A 21198-nucleotide genomic window follows, 5' to 3' on the forward strand; every position below is an offset into this window, starting at 1 on the left:
TATAATTCCTTTGAACTGCTCTTATTCCCGGATATTTGATACAGTCGATACGTCACCAAATTCTCGGATGGAGCGGTGATCGAAAAGGAATCCATCAAAGAATATGAGCTTCTAGCAAAGCATGGAGGCGGCTTTCCCAATGTCATCTCTTGGTTCAAACAAACGGTAATTTCCATTAGACCATTCTCATTTCTTCGTCTAATTTGCGGCTAATGCAACAATCCTTTCGTATTAAACTTGTAGGCTAATTCAGAGTCTATGGACGCCGCATTGAGACAAGTCGCTAATGGTTTTGACTATAAGGTACGTTCACTTGACAAATATGACATCAACGGGTATCGCTTTCGTACCTTCGGCAAAGAGCTGTCTATGGCCGACCGAAAGTCTATAAATTGTTGCGTCTCTGCTATCGGCGAAGGAGGTACCGAGTATTATGGGAGAGTTGAAGCAATTTATGAACTTCTATTCTATGGTGAAAACCCACCGAACGTCGCAGTCTTCAAATGTTATTGGTTCGAGCCGAAGGAGACTAGAAGGAATGATGAACATATAGGGCTAGTCGAAATCAAACAAAGCACCCATTTACATGTTCCCGATGTCTATATTACATCCCAACAGGCGACCCAAGTTTTCTATCTACCATGGGCCTGCCAAACTGATCCAAATCTGAATGGTTGGGATGTCATTTATGAAGTGCCGCCACGTGTTAGACCACCTCCCTCCAATGAAGAGGATTATGAACCTCACATTAACCCAGACACATATGAAGGTGAATTCTTCCAAGAAACACGTCTTTCCAATAAATGCTTCAAGAAACACTCTACTTCACCCCAGAACATTGAAGTAGACAACGACAGTGAATCTGACTTCACCCCTGAGCCGGAACAAGAAGAGCCAGAACAAGAAGAGGTTACTGCTGCGTATGAACTGTCAATGCTTGACCGATTACATAAAGGTGGCCTTCCACATGTTGATGCCGCTGAACCCGATGAGCATGTCATTCATGATAGTGATGATGATGATGCCTTTATTGATCCCGGAGCATATATAGATGAACAAGATTATTATTAGTTCATGTCAGGTATTCAATTTGTATTATATACATAGATATATTCTTAGTTCATGTTAGGTATTCAATTTTTTATGTTGTACTTGATCTATATTGTTACTTGTATGATTTATATAGGTACTTGTATAATTTTCTTACTTGTATGATTGTTTGTTATACATAGTGCCATGGTCTTGATATCTGTCCCCATCGGCCCTCATCTGGTTTATGATTCGGATGTTGTATATTCAATTTTATAACTATTTGTTGCATTTCGCATTTATGACAATTATGCCCATCAAGTTGGCATAGAGATATTTTTATCTAGGAGGTATGTGAACCGGAAATTGCAACCGACCCTCTTGTCGAGAAGTTAAATTTAGTTGAAAAATAAAACGAGTATCTGAAAGAAAAAATGAAAAGAATTGAAGAAGAGAAGATGAAATTGGAGTTGTATGTTGCAAATGTCGTCGATGATCACAAGATCAAGATGGATGCATTGCGCTTGAAGATTAGTAAGATTAGAAAATATGCCATTGATAATGAGGCTTGGTATCATTATGTCGTTGGATCAATTGTTACCTTAGTTGCGATCTTGATCACATTTGTTGTGATGACGGTAAGTTTTCTCTAGTGTTTTGCTTAACAAATGCATACTTAGCTTCGTACATGCTTGTTAGCCCTATTATGCCACATACTTAGCTTATTTTCCCCAAAAGACGTACTTAGGTAATTATCCTTCAAAATGACATAATTAGCTTATTTAGTTCATTTATGACATAATTAGCTTATGCATTTAAAAAATGGCATAATAACCTTGGTTCTCTCATAAATGTCATATACTTAGCTTATTTTCCTCCAAAATGACATAATTACCTAAGTTAGATAAAAACGAGCTATATGTCATGGGGATTGACCACTGGTAGCCTCATCCATACCCCTTAGCATTTCAAGACATCGGGGCTAGCAAAGCCCCTCACCCCTTCTGGATACGTGGTCGGCTCCTTGTGCCAGCTGGGCCCAAGCAGTCGGCTCCCAGAAGACGATGAACACTCAGAGGGCTGCTTTGGGGGGAGGCCGGCTCCTAGCAGACGACCCCTCCTCCCCTCAGAGTCTGCACTCAATCACTACGACAAGACAGGGCGTGGCTACAAGGCCACCCACGCCCTCGAGTCCCGGAGGAGCGTGGCTACAGTGCGAGCTGACCAAGAGGTCATCCGCTTGCCCGGTGCGGTATTGTAGCCATGTGGCTCATGACATGGCCCTCGTCAGCAAGGGCCATGCTCCCACGACGGGCGGTTGGTACGGCCCGCAGGCAGCGGGCTCTACCTGTCCGTGAGCAACCAGAAGACTGCGCTCCCCAAGAAGGCGGCTCCGGGAGCGGGCCGGCTTCCAGCAGCCGGCCCTCCCCTCCCCTCGGAGTCCACGCTCATTTACTCCGATGAGACGGAGCATGGCTACAGTGTGCGCCGACCAGGCGGCTGTCAACCCACCGGGAAGCGGGACTGTAGCCATGCGACTCCTGACGAGGTCTCCGTCATCAAGTACGAAGCTACAACAAAAGGCAATCAGCATGGCCCGCAGGCGGTAGGCCCTACCTATCGGCCGGATCCTCGGCAGCTGGTGGGGCCCTCCAGAGGCGGGCCCCAGCAGCCGGCGGAGAACCCGGCGACCCTAGACACTGATGTCCAGGTCCTACACCCGTCCATATTACCATTGTACCCTTGGGCGATTGGCCTATGAAACCCCCCATGGCTCACCCATGCAAAGGGTTCAACCCTCACGCCCCCACACACACCATAGCTAGGAGAAGCAAGGTAGCAGCTCTGTCCTTCTTCCTCCTCTAGCAACACAACTCAAGGAGCAAGCTTGTAGCCACCATTTGATCATAGTCATCATGCGAAGACCCCGCAGAGCAGGACTAGGGGTGTTATCTCCCCGGAGAGCCCCGAACCTAGGTACGTCTCGTGTGCGATCGAGATCGCGCCCATTCCCGCTTCTAGGGCCTGACGGCGTCCTCTTGGCCCCATCCATGATAAGACACCCCTTGGCATCTGTCGTGAGATTACCACGATAGTTGGCGCCCACCATGGAGCCTAACGTGGTGTCGGCCGGAGGCATGTTCTGGACGGGAACCCTCTTCCTCTCCGGCGAGCACGTCGCGGCCGGCCTGATCAGCTAGCCCGGCGCGTCCGCTCGCGCTTGCACCAGCGCACCGCCCGACGCAGGAGCAGCCTGCCCCGCGAGCCGCCTTGTCGACCTCTTCGGCAAGGCTAGCCTCTCCCATGAGCCCGCCTCTGACGCGGAGGCCGCCGGCCCCATCGACTGCCTCACCGAGCTCTTCGAGGAGCTCACCGTCTCCAATGCGGCCTCCATCGACGGGTTCCCCACTGATGTGGTGGTCGTTGACAATCCACTCCCTCCTGTCGCCAGCGACGCAGATGCCAGCATTGTCGCAGAGGTGATGGTCACTGGCCACAGCAGGGACTCCGATGGGGCCGCCCAGGACCCGTTGCGAGCGGCCATGCAGGGTCTAGCCACTCCCGTTGCTGCCAACGCCGATGGGGCGACACCGGAGGCATTCCGTGTCACACTCCTTGATAGCGCCAACAAGATGGCGGCCATGAAGCGCCGCGCTGAGGCCAACCAACGCGAGATTGACCGCATCGCAGGCGGCACGCCGGCTGCTGGCAAGCCCAGCCGAGCTGACGCTGTTCGACAATGCGGCGCGGCCATAGCAAGCATGCTGGGGGCCGGATGCCCGATATACGCCACCCCAGCGCAAAACCTACGCGCCACCTAGGCGGCGGCAGAAGAACTCAAGCACCTGGAGGGCGACGAGTGGCGCAGCCAGATGGCACGCCTCCAGGAGCTCCTCGACGCTGCGAACACGCAGCAAGATGCGTGCAAACGCGGGGTGGAAGCCGGCAAGTAAGCCGACCCCCCCGGTCGCGAGCATGGAGCGACCTCACGGTCCCCAAGCGGCGGTGACTGCGGCCAGCGGAACCCGGAGCCGGCTGGTAGCCGCAGCCGGCGCACCCGCCTGACGGTTGTCAACAGCCGGCAATTTCCTCCAAGAGCGGAGGACCGACGCCAGCAGGATGAGCGTCCGCCTCCCCCTCGCAGGGAGAGGCTGGCCTCTCCGGCGCCGGTAGACCACCCGACTCTCGAGGGCCGGCTAGGCCCCCGTGAAGGAGTCGGCGAGAATGATGGCCGCCACCGGATTGAGTGGCTAGCTCGGTCACTGGCAGTCGAGGAGGAGGACACAGTCGGCCCGGCCTGCTTCGGCCCCCGCATCCGCGACGAGCCCTTCCCCAAAGGGTTCTCGCTCCCCCGAGACACTCCCATGTATACCGGCTCCGTGAAGCCGGAGGATTGGCTGACCGACTATGCCATGACAGTCAGCATAGCAAACGGCAACAAGCGCGTTGCCATGAAGTATGTTCCACTCATGCTCCAGGGCACGTCCCGGACATGGTTGAACAACCTCAAACCCTACAGCGTCAACAGCTAGTTGGACTTCGCCGACGTCTTCGTCCGCAACTTCACCAGCACCTACAAGCGGCACCCAAGCCACGCCAGCTCTCCATGTGCGTTCAGGGTCCGGCCGAGTCCACCCGCGACTACATGATGCGCTGGGCCGAGCTGCATAACTCCTGCGAAGGGGTGCACGAGGTGTAGGCCATCGAGTACTTCACCGCTGGGTGCAGAGAGGGCACCCTGCTCAAGCACAAGCTTCTGTGCGATGAGTCGGCTACACTGGATGAGCTTCTGGTCATGGCGGACAAGTACGCCACTGCCGACTCCTCCATGAAGTCGGAGATCCGGGTTGACGCGTCTGGGAAGGTGCTCCCGCCGACTCCCCAAACGCCGGCTGGTGACTCCAACCGGCACCAACAGCCGAACGACAACAAGCGCAAGGCCCAGCAGCCGGCTACCAATAACCGGCAAGTGGCCACTGTCGAGGATCAGCAGCCGGCCGGGCAACCCGGCCCTAAGCGCTAGAAGGGTGGCAAGGGTGCCTGCCTGCCTGCCTTCTCCTTCGAGCAGGCCCACGACGCCCCATGCAAGTTCCACAGCAGCGCAAAGCCGTCCAACCACACCACCCGCCAGTGCAATTGGCTCACCCGTATCGCCAAGGGCGAGGGCTTGCGGCCTCCTCTAGCCGGCCCTGCGGCTCCGCCTCCTCAGCAGCAGGCGGCCCGCCCAGTCGACATGCTCCAAGATGAGTTCCCCGACGCCAATGCCACCTATGTCGTCTTCACCAGTGAAGCCGACGACAAGCACAGCCAGCGCTAGCACCACCGCGAGGTGAATGCTGTCGCCTCAGAGGTCCCCCAATTCATGCACTGGTCCGAGAAGCCCATCATCTGGAGCCATGACGACCACCTGGCCGTGATGCCCTTGCTGGGCGCTTATGCAATGGTGCTGGACTCCACCTTCTCAACGGAGAGGCGGGCCTGCCGCTTCTCCCGGATCCTGATAGACGGCGGTAGCAGCATCAACATCCTCTACCGCGACACCATGGAGAAGTTGGGCATCAAGGAAAAGCAACTCCTGCCCAGTCAAACCGTGTTCCACGGCATTGTCCCCGGACTTTCCTGCTCTCCAATCGGCAAGATCAAGATTGATGTCCTGTTCGGCGACAAGACCCACTTCCACCGCGAGCCAATCTGGTTCGACGTGGTTGACCTGGACAGCCCCTACCACGCGCTCTTGGGCAGGCCTGCTCTAGCCAAATTCATGGCGGCACCGCACTATGGGTACCTGAAGATGAAGATGCCGGGTCCCAAGGGCATCATCACCATTGCCGGCGACTACCAGAAGTCGCTCACGTGCGCTGCTGCCAGCTCCCAGCTGGCCGAGTCCCTCGTCATCGCCGAAGAGAAGCGCCTCCTTGACCGGGATGTGGCAATGACCAGCGAGCAGCCGGCCATACCATCCGACCCCAAGGACGCGGAGGCCCAGGGCTCCTTCCAGCCGGCCTAGGAAATGAAGAAGATCGCCTTGGACCCGGTGCACCCGGAGAGATTTGCTGTCGTGGGGTCTCACCTCGACAGCAAATAGGAAAGTGAGCTCGTCGACTTCCTCTGTGAGAATCGGGACATCTTTGCATGGTCTCCCAAAGACATGCCGGGTGTTCCGAGGGAGTACGCCGATCACAAGCTGCATGTGAGATCGGATGCAAAGCCAGTCATGCAACCCCTCCGCCGCCTATCAGAAGAGAAGAGAAGGATCGTTAGTGAAGAAATCGCCGGCTTCATCATGGAAGTGTTCTACCCGGACAGGCTTGCCAACCCAGTCCTCGTTTTGAAGAAAAACAACAAGTGGCGCATGTGTATCGACTACACCAACCTCAACAAAGCCTGCCCCAAGGACCCTTTTGCCTTGCCCCGTATTGATCAGGCGATCGACTCCACGGTCGGCTGTGAGCTGCTATCCTTCTTGGACGCCTACTCCGGCTACCACTAGATCAAGATGGACCTAGCCGACCGGCTGAAGACCGCCTTCATCACACCATTCGGCGCCTTCTGCTACATCACCATGACGTTCGGTTTGAGGAATGCCGGCGCCACCTTTCAGTGTTGTATGAAGAAGTGCCTCCTCAAGCAACTCGGCAGAAACGCCCACGTCTATGTGGACGATATTGTGGTGAAGACGGAGAAGCGCGGCAACCTTTTGGAGGATCTCAAGGAGACCTTCGCCAACCTGCGCCGCTTTCAGATCAAGCTCAACTCGGAGAAGTGTGTCTTTGATACGTCTCCAACGTATCTACTTTTCCTAACGCTTTTCCTCTTGCTTTGGAGTCTAATTTGCATGATTTGGATGAAACTAACCCTGGTCTGACTCTGTTTTCAGCAGAACTACCATGGTGTTGTTTTTTGTGCAGAAATAAATTTCTCGGAATGGAATGAAACTTTGCGAGGATTTTTTATACCAATAAAGAGAATTTCTGGAGCCAAGAGTCACCTGAGGGGGGCACCTGGGTGGGGAAACCCACTATCGGTGTCAAAACCGGCGGATCTCGGGCAGGGGGTCCCGAACTGTGCGTCTAAGGTCGATGGTTACAGGAGACAGGGGACACGGTGTTTACCCAGGTTCGGGCCCTCTCTATGGAAGTAATACCCTACTTCCTGCTTGATTGATCTTGATGAATATGAGTATTACAAGAGTTGATCTACCACGAGACTAGAAGCCTAGCCTGTATGACTATGGTAATGAGTATGTCCTTTCCGGACTACACCCTCCGGTTTATATAGACACCGGGGGGATCTAGGGTTACATAGAGTCGGTTACATAAGAAGGAATCTTCGTAGTTGGTCGCCAAGCTTGCCTTCCACGCCAAGGAGATTCCTATCCGGACACGGGTACAGTCTTCGGCCTTCATGTCTTCACAGCCCACCAGTCCAGCCCATTGATAATTGGCCGGACGCCCGAGGACCCCTTAGTCCAGGACTCCTTCAGTAGCCCCTGAACCTGGCTTCAATGACGAGGAGTCCAGCGCGCAGATTGTCTTCGGCATTGCAAGGCGGGTTCCCCTCTTCCCAAACTCCAAGACAGTCTTTGGATGCGATGAGAATATCCGAACCTGTCACACACACCATACACAACCGTAGAGAGAATATAATTTTATACGAGTCCAATCTGCTGACAAATTTTTGTAACATGACATCACGTCCAACCGGTCATAATTCCGGACCGTCCTGTGTCCGCCGCTCCACGTCCCGAGACACGGTCGCTATTGGCACGTCTTGTCAAAGCAGAGATCATGCCCCTTATTGTGGGATTCTCATCAATGCGGGTATGGGTAACCCAACCGTGCCATTTACACAGCCCTTGGGAATAGGCGAGTTCTAAGGTGAGTGGGGAGGCATTCAACATTCACTGCCTTTATAAGGGGATAAGGATTCCCTCTTACTCTCCCACGCCTTCTCTCTATCTCCGCCCTTCCAATCTTGAGCTCTAGCGCCCAAGTTCTCATCTCCTTTCCACTCGAGCTAGCACTCAACGATGTCCTGATCCGGAGGTCAGGGCAAGTGGATGGTCTCCTCCGTCAGGGAGGAGGACATTACTGAGCTTCGGGCGGCCGGATATTTGGCGAAGGAAATCGCCCACCGTCTTCCGGCCAAGGGACAAGTCGTCCCCACGCCGAAGCCCAACGAGAGGGTGGTATTCGTCCCTCATTTCTTCCGCGGACTAGGGTACCCACTCCACCCTTTCGTCCATGGGCTGATGTATTATTACGGGGTAGATTTCCACAATCTGTCCCCGAACTCCTTCCTCAACATCTCGGCGTTTATCGTTGTGTGTGAGGCCTTCCTCCGCATCCAACCCCACTTCGGGCTGTGGCTCAAAGTCTTCAACGTGAAGTCGAAGGTGGTGGATGGCCAGCACACAAAGTGCGGAGGAGCCATGGTGAGTAAGCTGTCCAACGTCTCCTGGCCGAAAGGCACTTTTGTGGATATAGTAAAGGAGTGGCAGAAACAGTGGTTCTACATCACAGAACCCCGCGGCACCACCTGGGCCGCAGCCACCGAATTCCGCTCCGGCGCTCCCATGCGACTCACCTCCTGGGTAGAGAAGAGTCCGAACTGGTGTTTGCCCGATGAGCTGATAGCGTTGCAGACGCGCGTCCAAAGCATGATAAACAAGGACGTCAAGCTTGTTGATGTAATCCAGGTGATGCTAGTTCGCTGGATCCTCCCGTGTCAGTGCAGAAGTCGCCCTCTGTGGGATTTTAATCCGAAGAAGCATCAAACCCTGGTGAGGCTCTTCGAAACCACCCACGAAGATGCCTGGAAGTTGCTCTTTAAGGGCAACGAGAAACCGCCAGCCACAGATTCAGACCGTGGGCACGACATTAAACACCCCGCCAGTGAGGTATGTTATTTTTAACGTATCCCCTACTTGTTTGTTTCGAGGATTATGTCTGAGCTTTTATCATTGCTCTTTCAGGACTGGATGGAGAGGGCGAAGCGGATCCAGTGTCTGGCTCCGCTTCCTGAAGAACCGGTCATCCCGCGCCTGGCAAAGATGCTGGTGCCGGCACCCTATAAGGCGCCAGAGAAGAAGGCCAAGAAAAAGGCCAAGGGGGCCAAAAGTGGCCCCCGTCGCAAGGGTACTTCGGACGTGACGTCCGAAGACGAAGAAGCCCATTCCTCCGTCCCTGAGGACGACGACGAGTAAGAGGAGGAGGAGGAGGAGGAGAAGAACCCTCCCCCTAAGGGGGGAAAGAAGAAAAGGGGGGCTTCCGCGCATCTGGAGGCGGAAACGCCCAAGAAGTGGAAGGGCGCGACCGCCAGGGACGTTGACAGCAGTCTGGAATGACACCCCCGCACTAAGCCCCATGCCGCATCGTAAGTACCATGACTCACGTATACTCGCATATCCGACCTTTCCTCTTTATCGTTTTGAAGTGGTTAATTGTGCTATTGCAGTCCGGCTCGCAACAGCATCCAGCGATCCTCATCTGGAGGTTCGTTGGATCCGGCAGAAATGCCAAGGATGACACCGAAGTGTTGTCTCGGAGGACCGCTCCGAGCTGGGGAGGGGCCGAGGACGCTGTCCAAGAGGCGCCACAAGGCGAGACCTCCGCTGCCGGACACATGGGGGATCGAATCCCCATGGAGACTGGCGAGGGGGGCCATATTCAGTTCGGCCCACAGCCGAATACAATTCCGGAGACCAATACAACTCCAGAATCAGGCGAGCAGCCTCTTTCGAAGGAGGGGGGTGCGCCAATTCCACCGGTTGTCCCTGTCCAACCAGGGGCACCGGATAACCTGATGGAGGCGCTACGAGGTGCCTCCATTGTGGACGAGCACCGTGTCCTTATGGGGACGGTGATCGAGAAGGTTCAGTCTGCCAAGAGCAGACTAAACGAGGCCTGCAACAACCTGTTGATAGGTTTTGAGGTAAGCGATGTAGAAAGAGAAAAACCCCATGCAGACAGTAGCCCCTAAGACACTGTCCGCTGTTCGGAAAGAGGGACCGGACGGAGGATTAGTCCTTTGTTGTAGGAGACTAACTTAATATGTATGAATAAGCAGGCGTCGCTATTGGCCGCAATCTCGCATGCTGCCGAAGTCTCTGAACTGAAGCAGAGGCTGGAGCGGACCGAGAACGAGCTCGGCGAGGTGAAGATTCGGCTCCAGGACAAGCAAGGTGAGTAACGACTTGCTGTGTATTCGGAAAGAATAAGTGGTGGTTATTGACCAGAGTGTCATAATATGTGTAGGGGCAGCGACCGAGATCGAGGCCCTGAAAAATGCCCTGGCCGTAGCCGAGGGGAAGGCTGTCCAGTAGCAAGCCGCCCGTAAGAAGCTCAAGGCCCGGGTTAGCAAGGTCCAGCAGGAGCTCCAGGACGTGGTGAAGAAGTGCGAAGCCTTGGAGCGCGAGGCGTCGGTTCAAGAGACCGAACTTACCAAGGCTCGCCAGAGCACGGAGACCGCAAGGAATGAGGCCCGGGACGCTCTCCAGGAGATCCAGGAGGCCAAGAAGATCGCAGCGGGTAAGGATTTTAGCATGCAAAGCAAGTATGCGGAGAGGAAGTACCTTTTACTAACCCGGATTTGGAGTTGCCCAGGGGCTTTTGTGGATTTACCATGCAGCGTGTCTGATGCTGCAGAGTTCTTCCGAGCCAGAGAAGGGAATTCCACGGAGAAGCTATTCTGGTCGCAGTATGCTGTGCCAGAACATCTGGTGCCCTTTGTCGATCAACTGAAGCAGTTGGTCGAGCTGCACAGGGTGGCTGAACTGGCCATGGAGGATTTAATAATCCGGCTGTGGCCAGCCGAAGCTATACCTAGCAGTTATTTTGGCATCGTGAAGCGGGTGGTGGAGGCCTGTCCGCGGCTAGACATCGTCAAGCGATCAGTCTGCATTGAAGGTGCCCGCATGGCCTTTGCCCGTTGCAAGATGTGGTGGGCGAAGATGGACACCGTCGAGGTGGCCAGAGGGCCGCCAGAGGGCAAGGAGCACCGCACACCCGAGCGATATTTTGCGGATGTCCTAGAAGGATCTCGACTTGCAGTAGCACAGTGCGGGCAGGACATTGTTTTCGAATGAATACACTCGTGTTTTGTCCTTGCCTTGTATGATAAAAACAAAGCCGGTTTGTAATATAATGTTTGTTATGTTTTAATTGTTTCCTCCTGTGCGGCCGTGTTGTATGAATCTGAGGGTTGGCCAGTCGTCGGCTTCTACCCTCACATAGGTAGTACGAAGGTGTTCGGGATGGAATCCAAACAATCTTTATCCAATTATATGGTCCTTGAAGGAGTTGTTTAGCGCAACGAACCAGTCAATCAGACTATGCGGCTTAAACACCCTCACTTAGCCATAGGAGTTTTATAATAAAACATGGGCGCAGCCCCTAGTATACGAACAAGAGTGCTGTCAGCGTCTGATCGGGAAGTACTGATCCTTCGCGGAATGCGGAAAAAATCTCCAACGATTTGTGACCTCCGAACAGCTGACCGGCTCTCGCCACATCATGGCAGTCAGTTTTTGGCTTTCTCTACTGAGGTGCTCATCCGGTTTAGACCAGGGCATAATCGTAGTAGTTCTCCCTTTACTACCCTAGCCGATGTAGCGGAACGTAGGGTAGCAAGCACAGGAGCCGGGCAACCCAACTATTGACCAAAGACATGATTCGGAGCCAATGCATATAATGCTAAATTCGGGGTGCCGAACTTATCTATGAGAAGTGTTCGGACTTTTTTGCCGTGTTATGGGGCGATGGGGAGACCCCGGCGAATATGAAACATGCCAAAGTGCACGGGTGCGAGAATATAAGTAAATTAATGGCAAAGGAAAACAGAAAAAGAGTAGAGGTAATATCTGGGGCCCCATGACTTGGGCCGTGAACTGTTTCCATTATAGTTGGGTTAATGCGTCAAAGCGCATTTATACAAATAGTGCGAGAAGCAACCGACTATTTAACATGCCGTAACCAAAGGAGAGCTGCATTTGGGTATTGAAAAACGGGTAGAGTGATCGTTGGATTGTCCTCTAGGGCTTCTCCTGTACGCCTGTGCTTCGTGCCATTCTGGTGTACTTGTCCTTGGACAGGACCAGCAATCGGGCCCTCGAAGGAGGCCTGTGTAAAACCTAACAAGGGAAAAGGAAATAGTGAAGGTATATGTGAGTCCGGGATCGGTCTAGCCGAACTGTGTATCACAAGCTAGCTGAGCCTTCGTCAATGCGCATGGAATTTTGAGTGCGTAATTATGTACGCGCGGTACGAGTGCCACTTCCTCGTCGGGACTGGGACGGAGGCCGAATTGCTAATCAAGCTCTTGACGAGCCGAGCTGTCCTGTTGCAGTGCAGTCCGGACCCTCTTAATGATGTCCCTGAGTGCTGCTTGAGGAGGCCGCTCTGTACCTCTGGTGCCAGGGCGGTGGTGTGCTCTTCTGTACGGAGGGAGCGTTCTGTGTTTCCATTGACTGTTATGACGCCGCGTGGACCGGGCATCTTGAGCTTGAGATAAGCATAGTGTGGTACCACGTTAAATCTTGCAAACGCGGTTCGTCCGAGCAGTGCGTGGTAGCCGCTGCGGAAGGGGACGATATCGAAGATTAGCTCTTCGCTTCGGAAGTTGTCCGAGGAACCAAAGACCACTGCCAGCGTGATTGAGCCCGTACAACGGGCCTCTACGCCTGGTATGACTCCTTTAAAGGTAGTCTTTGTGGGTTTGCTTCGTGAGGGATTAATGCCCATTTTGCACATTGTATCCTGATAGAGCAGGTTGAGGCTACTACCCCCGTCCATTATGACTCGTGTTAGGTGAAATCCGTCGATGATTGGGTCGAGGACCAGTGCGGCCGAACCGCCATGGCGGATACTAGTTGGATGATTTCGACGATGGAAGGTGATCGGGAATGACGATCACGGGTTGAATTTTGGGACAACTGGCTCTACCGCGTAGACGTCCCTGAGTGCGCGCTTGCGCTCCCTTTTGGGGATGTGTGTAGCGTATATCATGTTCACCGTTTTCACTTGAGGGGGAAATTTCTTATGCCCCCCAGTGTTCGGCTGCCGGGGCTCTTCGTCATCGTCCTCACTTTGTGATCCCTTTTCCTTGTTATCGGCATTTAACTTGCCAGCCTGTTTAAAAACCCAACAATCTCTGTTGGTATGATTGGCTTGTTTGTCTGGGGTGCCATGTATTTGGCACGGATGGTCGAGTATGCGGTCCAAGCTGGATGGTCCCTCACTATTCCTTTTGTAGGGCTTCTTCCGCTGACCGGACTTGGAGAAGTTGAATCCGGCGTTAACTATAGTGTCATCGGTGTTATCGCCATTGCTTCGGCGTTTGTGTCTGTTGTGCGGGAGCTTGCCAGTGCTGTTTTTGGCCTCGGAGGGGCCTGCCTCGCTGGCTGTGTTTTTACTACGAGCCAGCCAGCTATCCTCACCCGCGCAAAAGCGGGTCATGAGTGCCGTGAGGGCTGCCATGGATTTCGGCTTTTCTTGGCCGAGGTGGCGGGCGAGCCACTCGTCATGGATGCTGTTTTTGAAGGCCGCTAGGGCTTCGGCATCACGACAGTCAACGATCTGGTTCTTTTTGGTTAGGAACCTAGTCCAGAATTTTCTGGCAGATTCTCCAGGTTGTTGAACTATATTACTTAAGTCATCGGCGTCTGGTGGCCGGACACAAGTGCCTTGGAAGTTGTCAAGAAAAGCTTCTTCCAAGTCCTCCTAGCTGCCAATGAAATTTTCGGGCAGGCTATTTAACCAATGTCTAGCTGGTCCTTTCAGTTTTAGTGGGAGGTATTTGATGGCGTGGAGATCGTCTCCTCGGGCCATATGGATGTGGAGAATAAAATCTTTGATCCATACTGCGGGATCGGTTGTTCCGTCATATGATTCAATATTGACGGGCTTGAACCCCTCGGGGAATTCATGATCCAGTACTTCATCTATGAAGCAAAGAGGGTGTGCGGCGCCTCTATATCGGGCCGCGTCGTGGCGCACCTCCGATGAAGTCCGCCTGCGGTTATCGGCCCAGGCGTGACTAGGTTTGTCGCGTCCGAATAGGTAGCCGTCACCCCGAGTCAAAAAGCGTCCTCGCGATCCGTAGATTGATCTGGTGTGTCCCGCTCTATTGTCCAGGTCCTGCCGAAGGTCGTATGTATAGTCCCGAGCTGTTTTGTCTCTGTTTTTGTGAGGCGGTGGGGCGGGCTGCTGTTCGACATGAGTTGCCGTTTTGTCCCGACCGTGGGGTGGTCGGTCCGCCGCACTGTCTCGACCTCGCGGTGGTCGTTCCGCATTACGCGGGGGAGGTATGGCTCCGGCGCCTCCTCATCGAACTGAGGTAGCAGTATGCGCTTCGGGTAACTCTTGGCTGGACGCTTGAGGCCGTATTCTTCGGCTGCCAGGACATCAGTCCATCTGTCGATGAGTAGGTCTTGATCAGCTTGAAGCTGCTGCTACTTCTGCTTCAGGCTTCTTGCAGTGGCTATTAGCTGGCGCTTGAAGCACTCCTGCTCGAGGGGTGCCTCAGGCACGATGAAATCCTCGCTGCCGAGGCTCTCGTCCTCCTTGGAGAGAGGACGATAGCTATCGTCATCCGGCTCATTGGGCATGGCCTGTTTATCAGGGTTAACTTGCCCGTTGTCTTGTTCCTCCTGTTCGGATGTTGCTCCAATAGGGTCTTCATTGTTTTCGGTGTCGTCTGGAGTACTATTTTCTCCGATGCCAGTGTTGCTATCTTTCAACCGACGTGACTTAGAACGGCGTTTAGGGCGCCGGCGCTTGGACTGTGTCTCAGGAGGTTTATTGTCAACTGGATCTTCTTTGTCATCGTCATCATCTTTTTTAGGTGTATCAACCATGTACACATCGTATGAGGAAGTGGTCGTCCATCGCCCAGTAAATGGCGGGTTTTGACCCTGCTCCTCATCGTCATCGTCGTCCATGCTGTCGATGTCTTTGGAGCCGTAATCAAGCATGCCGGTTAAGTCCTCGACAGTGGCTATGAAGTGGGTGGCGGGTGGGAAGAAAAATTCTCCGTCGTTAGCCCCTAGTTCGAACCGGACATAGTTCGGCTGTGAGTCCCCCACCAAGGACAGGTTTTTCAACGAGTTTAGCACGTTGCCCAGGGGCGAGTGTTGGAAGATGTCCGCAGTGCCGAATTCGAAAATCGATAACCGATCCAGCTCGGTGTCCGCAGGCGTCAGTGGTTCGGAACTTATAGCCAGAGACGAGTCCGGAGTTCCGTTGACGCAAATATTGCAAGGTGTCGAGTCTGAGTGTGGCTCCAACGCCGCGGACTCTGTGGCCTCGGATGGCGCAATCTGCTCCGGATTTAAGGCCGTTGCAGCAACAGGAACCATCTCCTGGATGTGGTCCGATGACAGATTTAAGTCATGTTCATCGGAGCGAGGGGGAGCGATCGCCGTGGTCTAAAATCCGTCGATGATCAAGTCTCCACGGATGTCTGCGACATAGTTCAAGCTTCCGAATCTGACCTGATGGCAAGGGGCGTAGCTGTCGATCTTCTCCAGATGGCCAAGCAAGTTGGCCCGCAGTACGAAGCCGCCGAATACGAAGATCTGTCCGGGGAGGAAGGTTCCTCCTTGGACAGCGTCACTATTGACGATTGAAGGGGCCATCGAACCTTTCGTCAACGGCACGGTGGAACTCTCAATGAAAGCACCAATGTCGGTGTCAAAACCGGCGGATATCGGGTAGGGGGTCCCGAACTCTGCGTCTAAGGTCGATGGTTACAGGAGACAGGGGACACGATGTTTAGCTAGGTTCGGGCCCTCTCTATGGAGGTAATACCCTACTTCCTGCTTGATTTATCTTGATGAATATGAGTATTACAAGAGTTGATCTACCACGAGATCGTAATGGCTAAACCCTAGAAGCCTAGCCTGTATGACTATGGTAATGAGTATGTCCTTTCCGGACTACACCCTCCGATTTATATAGACACCGGGGGGGATCTAGTGTTACATAGAGTCGGTTATATAAGAAGGAATCTTCATAGTTGGTCGCCAAGCTTTCCTTCCATGCCAAGGAGAGTCCTATCCAGACATGGGTACAGTCTTCGGCCTTCATGTCTTCACAGCCCACCGGTCCGGCCCATTGATAATAGGCCGGACGCCCGAGGACCCCTTAGTCCAGGACTCCCTCACCCACCAGGGCGCGCCTGCCCCCCCAGGCGCACACAGGTGGGTTGTCCCCACTTGGTGGCCCCGCAGACCCTGAAACCGACGCTATAAAATCCTATTTTTCTAGAAAAAATCAGGGAGAAAGAATTATCGCGATCCCCGAGACGGAGCTGCCGTCGCCTCCTGTTCTTCATCGGGAGGCCAGATCTGGAGTCCGTTTGGGGCTCCGGAGAGGGGGATCTTTGTTCTTTGTCATCACCAACCCTTCTCCATCACCAATTCCATGATGCTCCCCACTGTGAGTGAGTAATTCCTTCGTAGCTAGGCTCCCTGGTCGGTGAAGAGTTGGATGAGATTCATCATGTAATCGAGTTAGTTTTGATAGGGCTTGATCCCTAGTATCCACTCTATTCTGAGATTGATGTTGCTATGAGTTTGCCATGCTTAATGCTTGTCACTTTGGGCCCGGGTGCCATGATTTCAGATCTGAACCGTTTGTGTTATTACCATTATATCCATGTTCTAGATCCGATCTTGCAAGTTATAGTCACCTACTACGTGTTATGATCTGGCAACCCCGGAGTGACAATAGTTGGGACCACTCCCGGTGATGACCGTAGTTTGAGGAGTTCATGTATTCACCTTGTGTTAATGCGTAGTTCCGGTTCTCTATTAAAAGGAGGCCTTAATATCCCTTAGTTTCCAATTGGATCCCGCTGCCACGGGAGGGTAGGACAAAAGATGTCATGCAAGTTCTTTCCATAAGCACGTATGACTATTTACGGAATACACGCCTACAATATATTTATGAACTAGAGCTAGTGCCATATCACCCTAGGTTATGACTGTCACATGATGAATATCATCCAAAAAATTACCGATCCAATGCCTACGAATTTATCTTATATTGTTCTTGCTAAGTTACTACTGCTATCGTCACTGTTGCACTTGTCACAAAACTACTGCTATCACTGTTACCGTTACTATTGCTGCTGCTACTATTATCAAAACTATCACACTACTTTGCTACTGATCACTTTGCTGCAGATAATTAATCTCCAGGTGTGGTTGAATTGACAACTCAGCTGCTAATACTTGCAAATATTCTTTGGCCCCCTTGTGCCGAATCTATAAATTTGGGTTGAATACTCTACCCTCGAAAACTGTTGCGATCCCCTATACTTGTGGGTTATCAGTCTTCGGAGTACCAGCCGACCAGCTCCTTGGCTTCCTTGTTTCTGAGTGCGGGATCGAGTGCAACCCCGTGAAGATCAAGGCCATCGAGCGAATGAAGAAGCCGACCCGGTTGCGAGACGTCCAGAAGTTCACCGGGTGCCTAGCATCCCTCAGCCGGTTCATCAGCCGGCTGGGTGAGAAGGCCCTACCCTTGTACCAGTTGATGAAGAAGACCACATGCTTCGAGTGGACTGACCAGGCGGACGAGGCCTTCCTCCAGCCCAAGCGCATGCTGTCCACGCCACCTGTTCTGGCCCCTCCGGCTGCTAAAGAGCCCATGTTCCTCTACATCGCAGCTACCAGCCGAGTCGTCAGCACCATGATCATTGTCGAGCGCCCAGAAGATGGCAAGGCCTAGCCGGTCCAGAGGCTGGTCTACTACCTGTGCGAGGTGCTGTTCGCCTCTAAGAAGAACTACCCCCACTATCAGAAGATGTGCTACGGCTTGTACTTCGCTGCCAAGAAGCTGAAGCAGTACTTTCAGGAGCACACCATCACGGTCGTCTGCACTGCCCCCCTTGCCGAGATCATGGGAAACAGAGACGCCTCAAGCCGGGTGGCCAAGTGGGCCATTGAGCTAGCTCCCCACACCATCCTCCACCAGCCCCGCACCGCCATCAAGTCCCAAGCGCTGGCCGACTTCCTAGTCGACTGGGCCGAGACCCAGTACCTACCGCGAGCGCCGGATTCCACTCATTGGCGGATGCACTTTGATGGATCGAAGATGCGCACCGGTTTGGGAGTCGGCATCGTCCTCACCTCTCCCAAAGGCGACAAGCTCAAGTACACGCTGCAGATCCACTTTGCCGCCTCCAACAACATGGCCGAGTACGAGGCACTCATCCACGGGCTCCAGCTAGCCAAGGAGATCGGCATCCGCCGGATTCTGTGCTATGGCGACTCGGACTTGGTGGTCCAATAGTCTTCCGGCGACTGGGACGCCAAGGACGCCAACATGGAGAGCTACCGGTTCCTCGTCCAACAGATTAGTGGGCACTTCGACGGGTGCAAGTTCCTCCATGTGCCACGGGCCGACAATGAAGCAGTTGACGCCCTGGCACAGATCGGCTCCACCCGGCAGGCCATACCAGCCAGCGTCTCCCCCGAGTGCACGCGCAAGCCGTCCATCAAGCCTTCGCCGGAATCAGAGTCCATCTTCGTGCCGGCTGACCCTGGAGCAGCCGGATCCGGCTCGAGGACTTTAGTAGCCGGCCCGAGGACTTCCGCAGGCGGCCTGGGGGCTGCAACACCCAAACCCGGCCCAGGGACTTCAACGATGCAACAAGCAGCGGCCAGCTCCGACCCGCCGCCTCCCAACCCGGCCACCCTGGTACCGGTTGTTGTCATGACGGTGGTAGAAGCTCCATCTTGGGCGCATCCCATCCTCAACTTTCTAGTGAGCCAAGAGCTACCAGCCGACAAGATCTTGGCCCGGCAGGTGCAACGCCGGGCGACAACATACACGATAGTCAACAGAGAGCTCGTTAGGCGCAGTGTGAATGGTCTCTTCTAGCGCTGCGTACAGCCAGAGAAGGGCATTTCTATCCTCAGGGATATTCATCAAGGCGAATGTGGCCACCATGCCGCCTCCAGAGCCCTTGTTGCCAAAGCTTTCCGCCATGGCTTTTTCTGGCCGACTGCTTTGGACGACACCAAGGAGTTGGTCCGCAAGTGCAAGGGGTGCCAGCGCTTCAGCTCCAAGCAACACCTGTCGGCCTCGACACTCAAGACCATCCCCCTCACTTGGCCATTTGCCATGTGAGGGTTGGACATGGTGGGCCCATTCAAGACAGCACGCGGCGGCATGACCCATCTGCTGGTTGCCGTGGACAAATTCACAGTGGATTGAGGCGAAGCCAATCAAGAACTGAATGGTCCGACCGCCATCACATTCATTGCGGATATCACCATTCGGTATGGCATCCCGCACAGCATAATCACCAACAACGGCACGAACTTCGCCAAAGGCGCCTTGGCCCATTTCTGCGCGACGCAGGGCATCCGACTGGACCTCGCGTCCGTTGCCCATCCGCAGTCAAACGGCCAGGTGGAGCGAGCAAACGGCCTCATCCTATCCGGCATCAAGCCCCGGTTGGTCGAGCGTCTGGAGCGCTCGGCCGGCTACTAGATCAAGGAGCTGCCGGCTGTCCTTTGGAGTCTCTGGACTACGCCGAACCGATCAACCGGCTTCACACCCTTCTTCCTCGTGTACGGTGCCGAGGCTGTCATCCCAACTGACATTGGGTTCGACTCGCCTCGTGTCACCATGTACACGGAGGCAGAAGCCAAGGAGGCACGAGAAGACGTCATCGATTTGCTAGAAGAGGCCTGGCTGCTAGCACTTAGCCGGACCGCCATCTACCAGCAGAGCCTGCGTCACTACCACAACAAGAAGATCAAGCCGCGTGCTTTCCGTGAGGGCGACCTTGTGCTCCGGCTGATCCAGCAAACAGCCAGCCAGCACAAGCTCTCGGCTCCTTGGGAGGGTCCTTTCATCATCAGCAAGGCCCTGGGCAATGACTCCTACTACCTCATCGACGCACAAAAGCCCAGGGCTCGCAAGAGGGACAATGCCGGCCAAGAGACGGAGCATCCGTGGAATGCGAACCTTCTCCGCCCATTTTACAGTTGATGCAGTGTATGTACCACGCTACCTTTTGTATTAAGAAAAGACAACAGGTCCCCCGAGGCGCACTCGGGGGCTGCCTTTTTATCTACATGATAAGCTTCGCCTATGAATGTGTTCTTTCATTCTTCCGCCCTGTCCGGGTCCGGTCAGCCGGCCTGGGAGCTCGCCGCCTTGACCTAAGTTGGCACCACCCGAAGTCGGCTAAGTAGTGTGCCGACGCCAAAGCCCTCTCTTCACCTCAGCTACAGCTCACAGCGCGACTGTCCGGCTGGCAAGAGCTAAAGGCTAGAAACGCTTTCCACACGAAAAACGACTAAGGAAGAATGCCAATATAGGCCAAGTTGGCTCCTCGCCTCACCCGTCCGGCTACCGAGCAGCTGGCCGGCCGGCTTCTCGCTCGACTAGCTACGCTCTATGCGGCTAAAGTAACTTGCCTATTCTAAACGGCCAAGTCCCTGACCCGGCCACAGACCGCAGCGCGACTGTCCGGTTGGCAGGGCGGCGGCCAGATGAACACGGCAAAATAAAAAGCCAAGAAAAGCAAAGGCAAAACCGAGCCAGAGCCCGGCAAAGACACAAGCATGTGAAAATAAATTATTTACATTGCAAAAGGCCCAAGGCCAGCATTCATCAGAGTTTTGAAATACACCCTAGTGGGTGGAACTATGCATGTTTAATTTGTTCTTAACTACAAGACAGAGAAGTTAAGAAGATAAAAGACCGCCTAGGCCGAAGTTTGCGGCGGGCTGCTCGGACAGGTCGGCGGTGGCTGAGGCACCGGCTGGTGGGGCTTCCGGCTGGCGGGGCTCGGCCTGGTCGGCGTCGGCGGCAGTTGACGTGGTCTCCCGCGGATCCCTGGCTGAGGCTGGGTCGGGCTGAGTCCGGCTGGTTGCTCCGCCGTCTGATGCGACGTCATTGCCTTCCTCGTCCTCGCTCTCCTCCGTGCCTTCATCGCTGGAGGCGATCTCCTCCACCGGGTCCTCCCCCTCGTCCGGGTTCAGCCCAAACCAAGAGGGCAGCAGCTCAGTGCCGTCTTCCGCCCGCTCCGGGATGAAGACGCCAACGTCGCCGTAGTAGGCAAGAACGGCCGCACGCTTGACGATCGCCTCGGGTGCCGCCTCCAACTCCGGGCCCGCCTCCTGGCGGAACGTAGCTAGCTGGTCCA

The 21198-nt window shown here is 54.3% G+C and overlaps 1 protein-coding gene and 1 pseudogene across 1 annotated transcript; both read left to right on the forward strand.

Annotated features, from left to right (window-relative positions):
* Positions 1-5572: 5572 nt before the first annotated feature.
* Positions 5573-6037, forward strand: LOC109733571 (uncharacterized). Its single transcript, XM_020292794.1, has one exon. The coding sequence runs from the start codon at positions 5573-5575 to the stop codon at positions 6035-6037; it is 465 nt and encodes a 154-aa protein (XP_020148383.1).
* Positions 6038-18359: 12322 nt separating this feature from the next.
* On the forward strand, positions 18360-20741 carry LOC109733572 (uncharacterized; annotated as a pseudogene).
* The last annotated feature ends 457 nt before the right edge of the window (positions 20742-21198 follow it).

Source organism: Aegilops tauschii, chromosome 7, assembly GCF_002575655.3.
Source record: "Aegilops tauschii subsp. strangulata cultivar AL8/78 chromosome 7, Aet v6.0, whole genome shotgun sequence".
Lineage (NCBI taxonomy): Eukaryota > Viridiplantae > Streptophyta > Magnoliopsida > Poales > Poaceae > Aegilops > Aegilops tauschii.

Coding starts and splice junctions, on each gene's coding strand:
- LOC109733571 (XM_020292794.1), top strand. CDS start 5,573: ATGGAGAAGTTGGGCATCAAGGAAAAGCAACTCCTGCCCAGTCAAACC.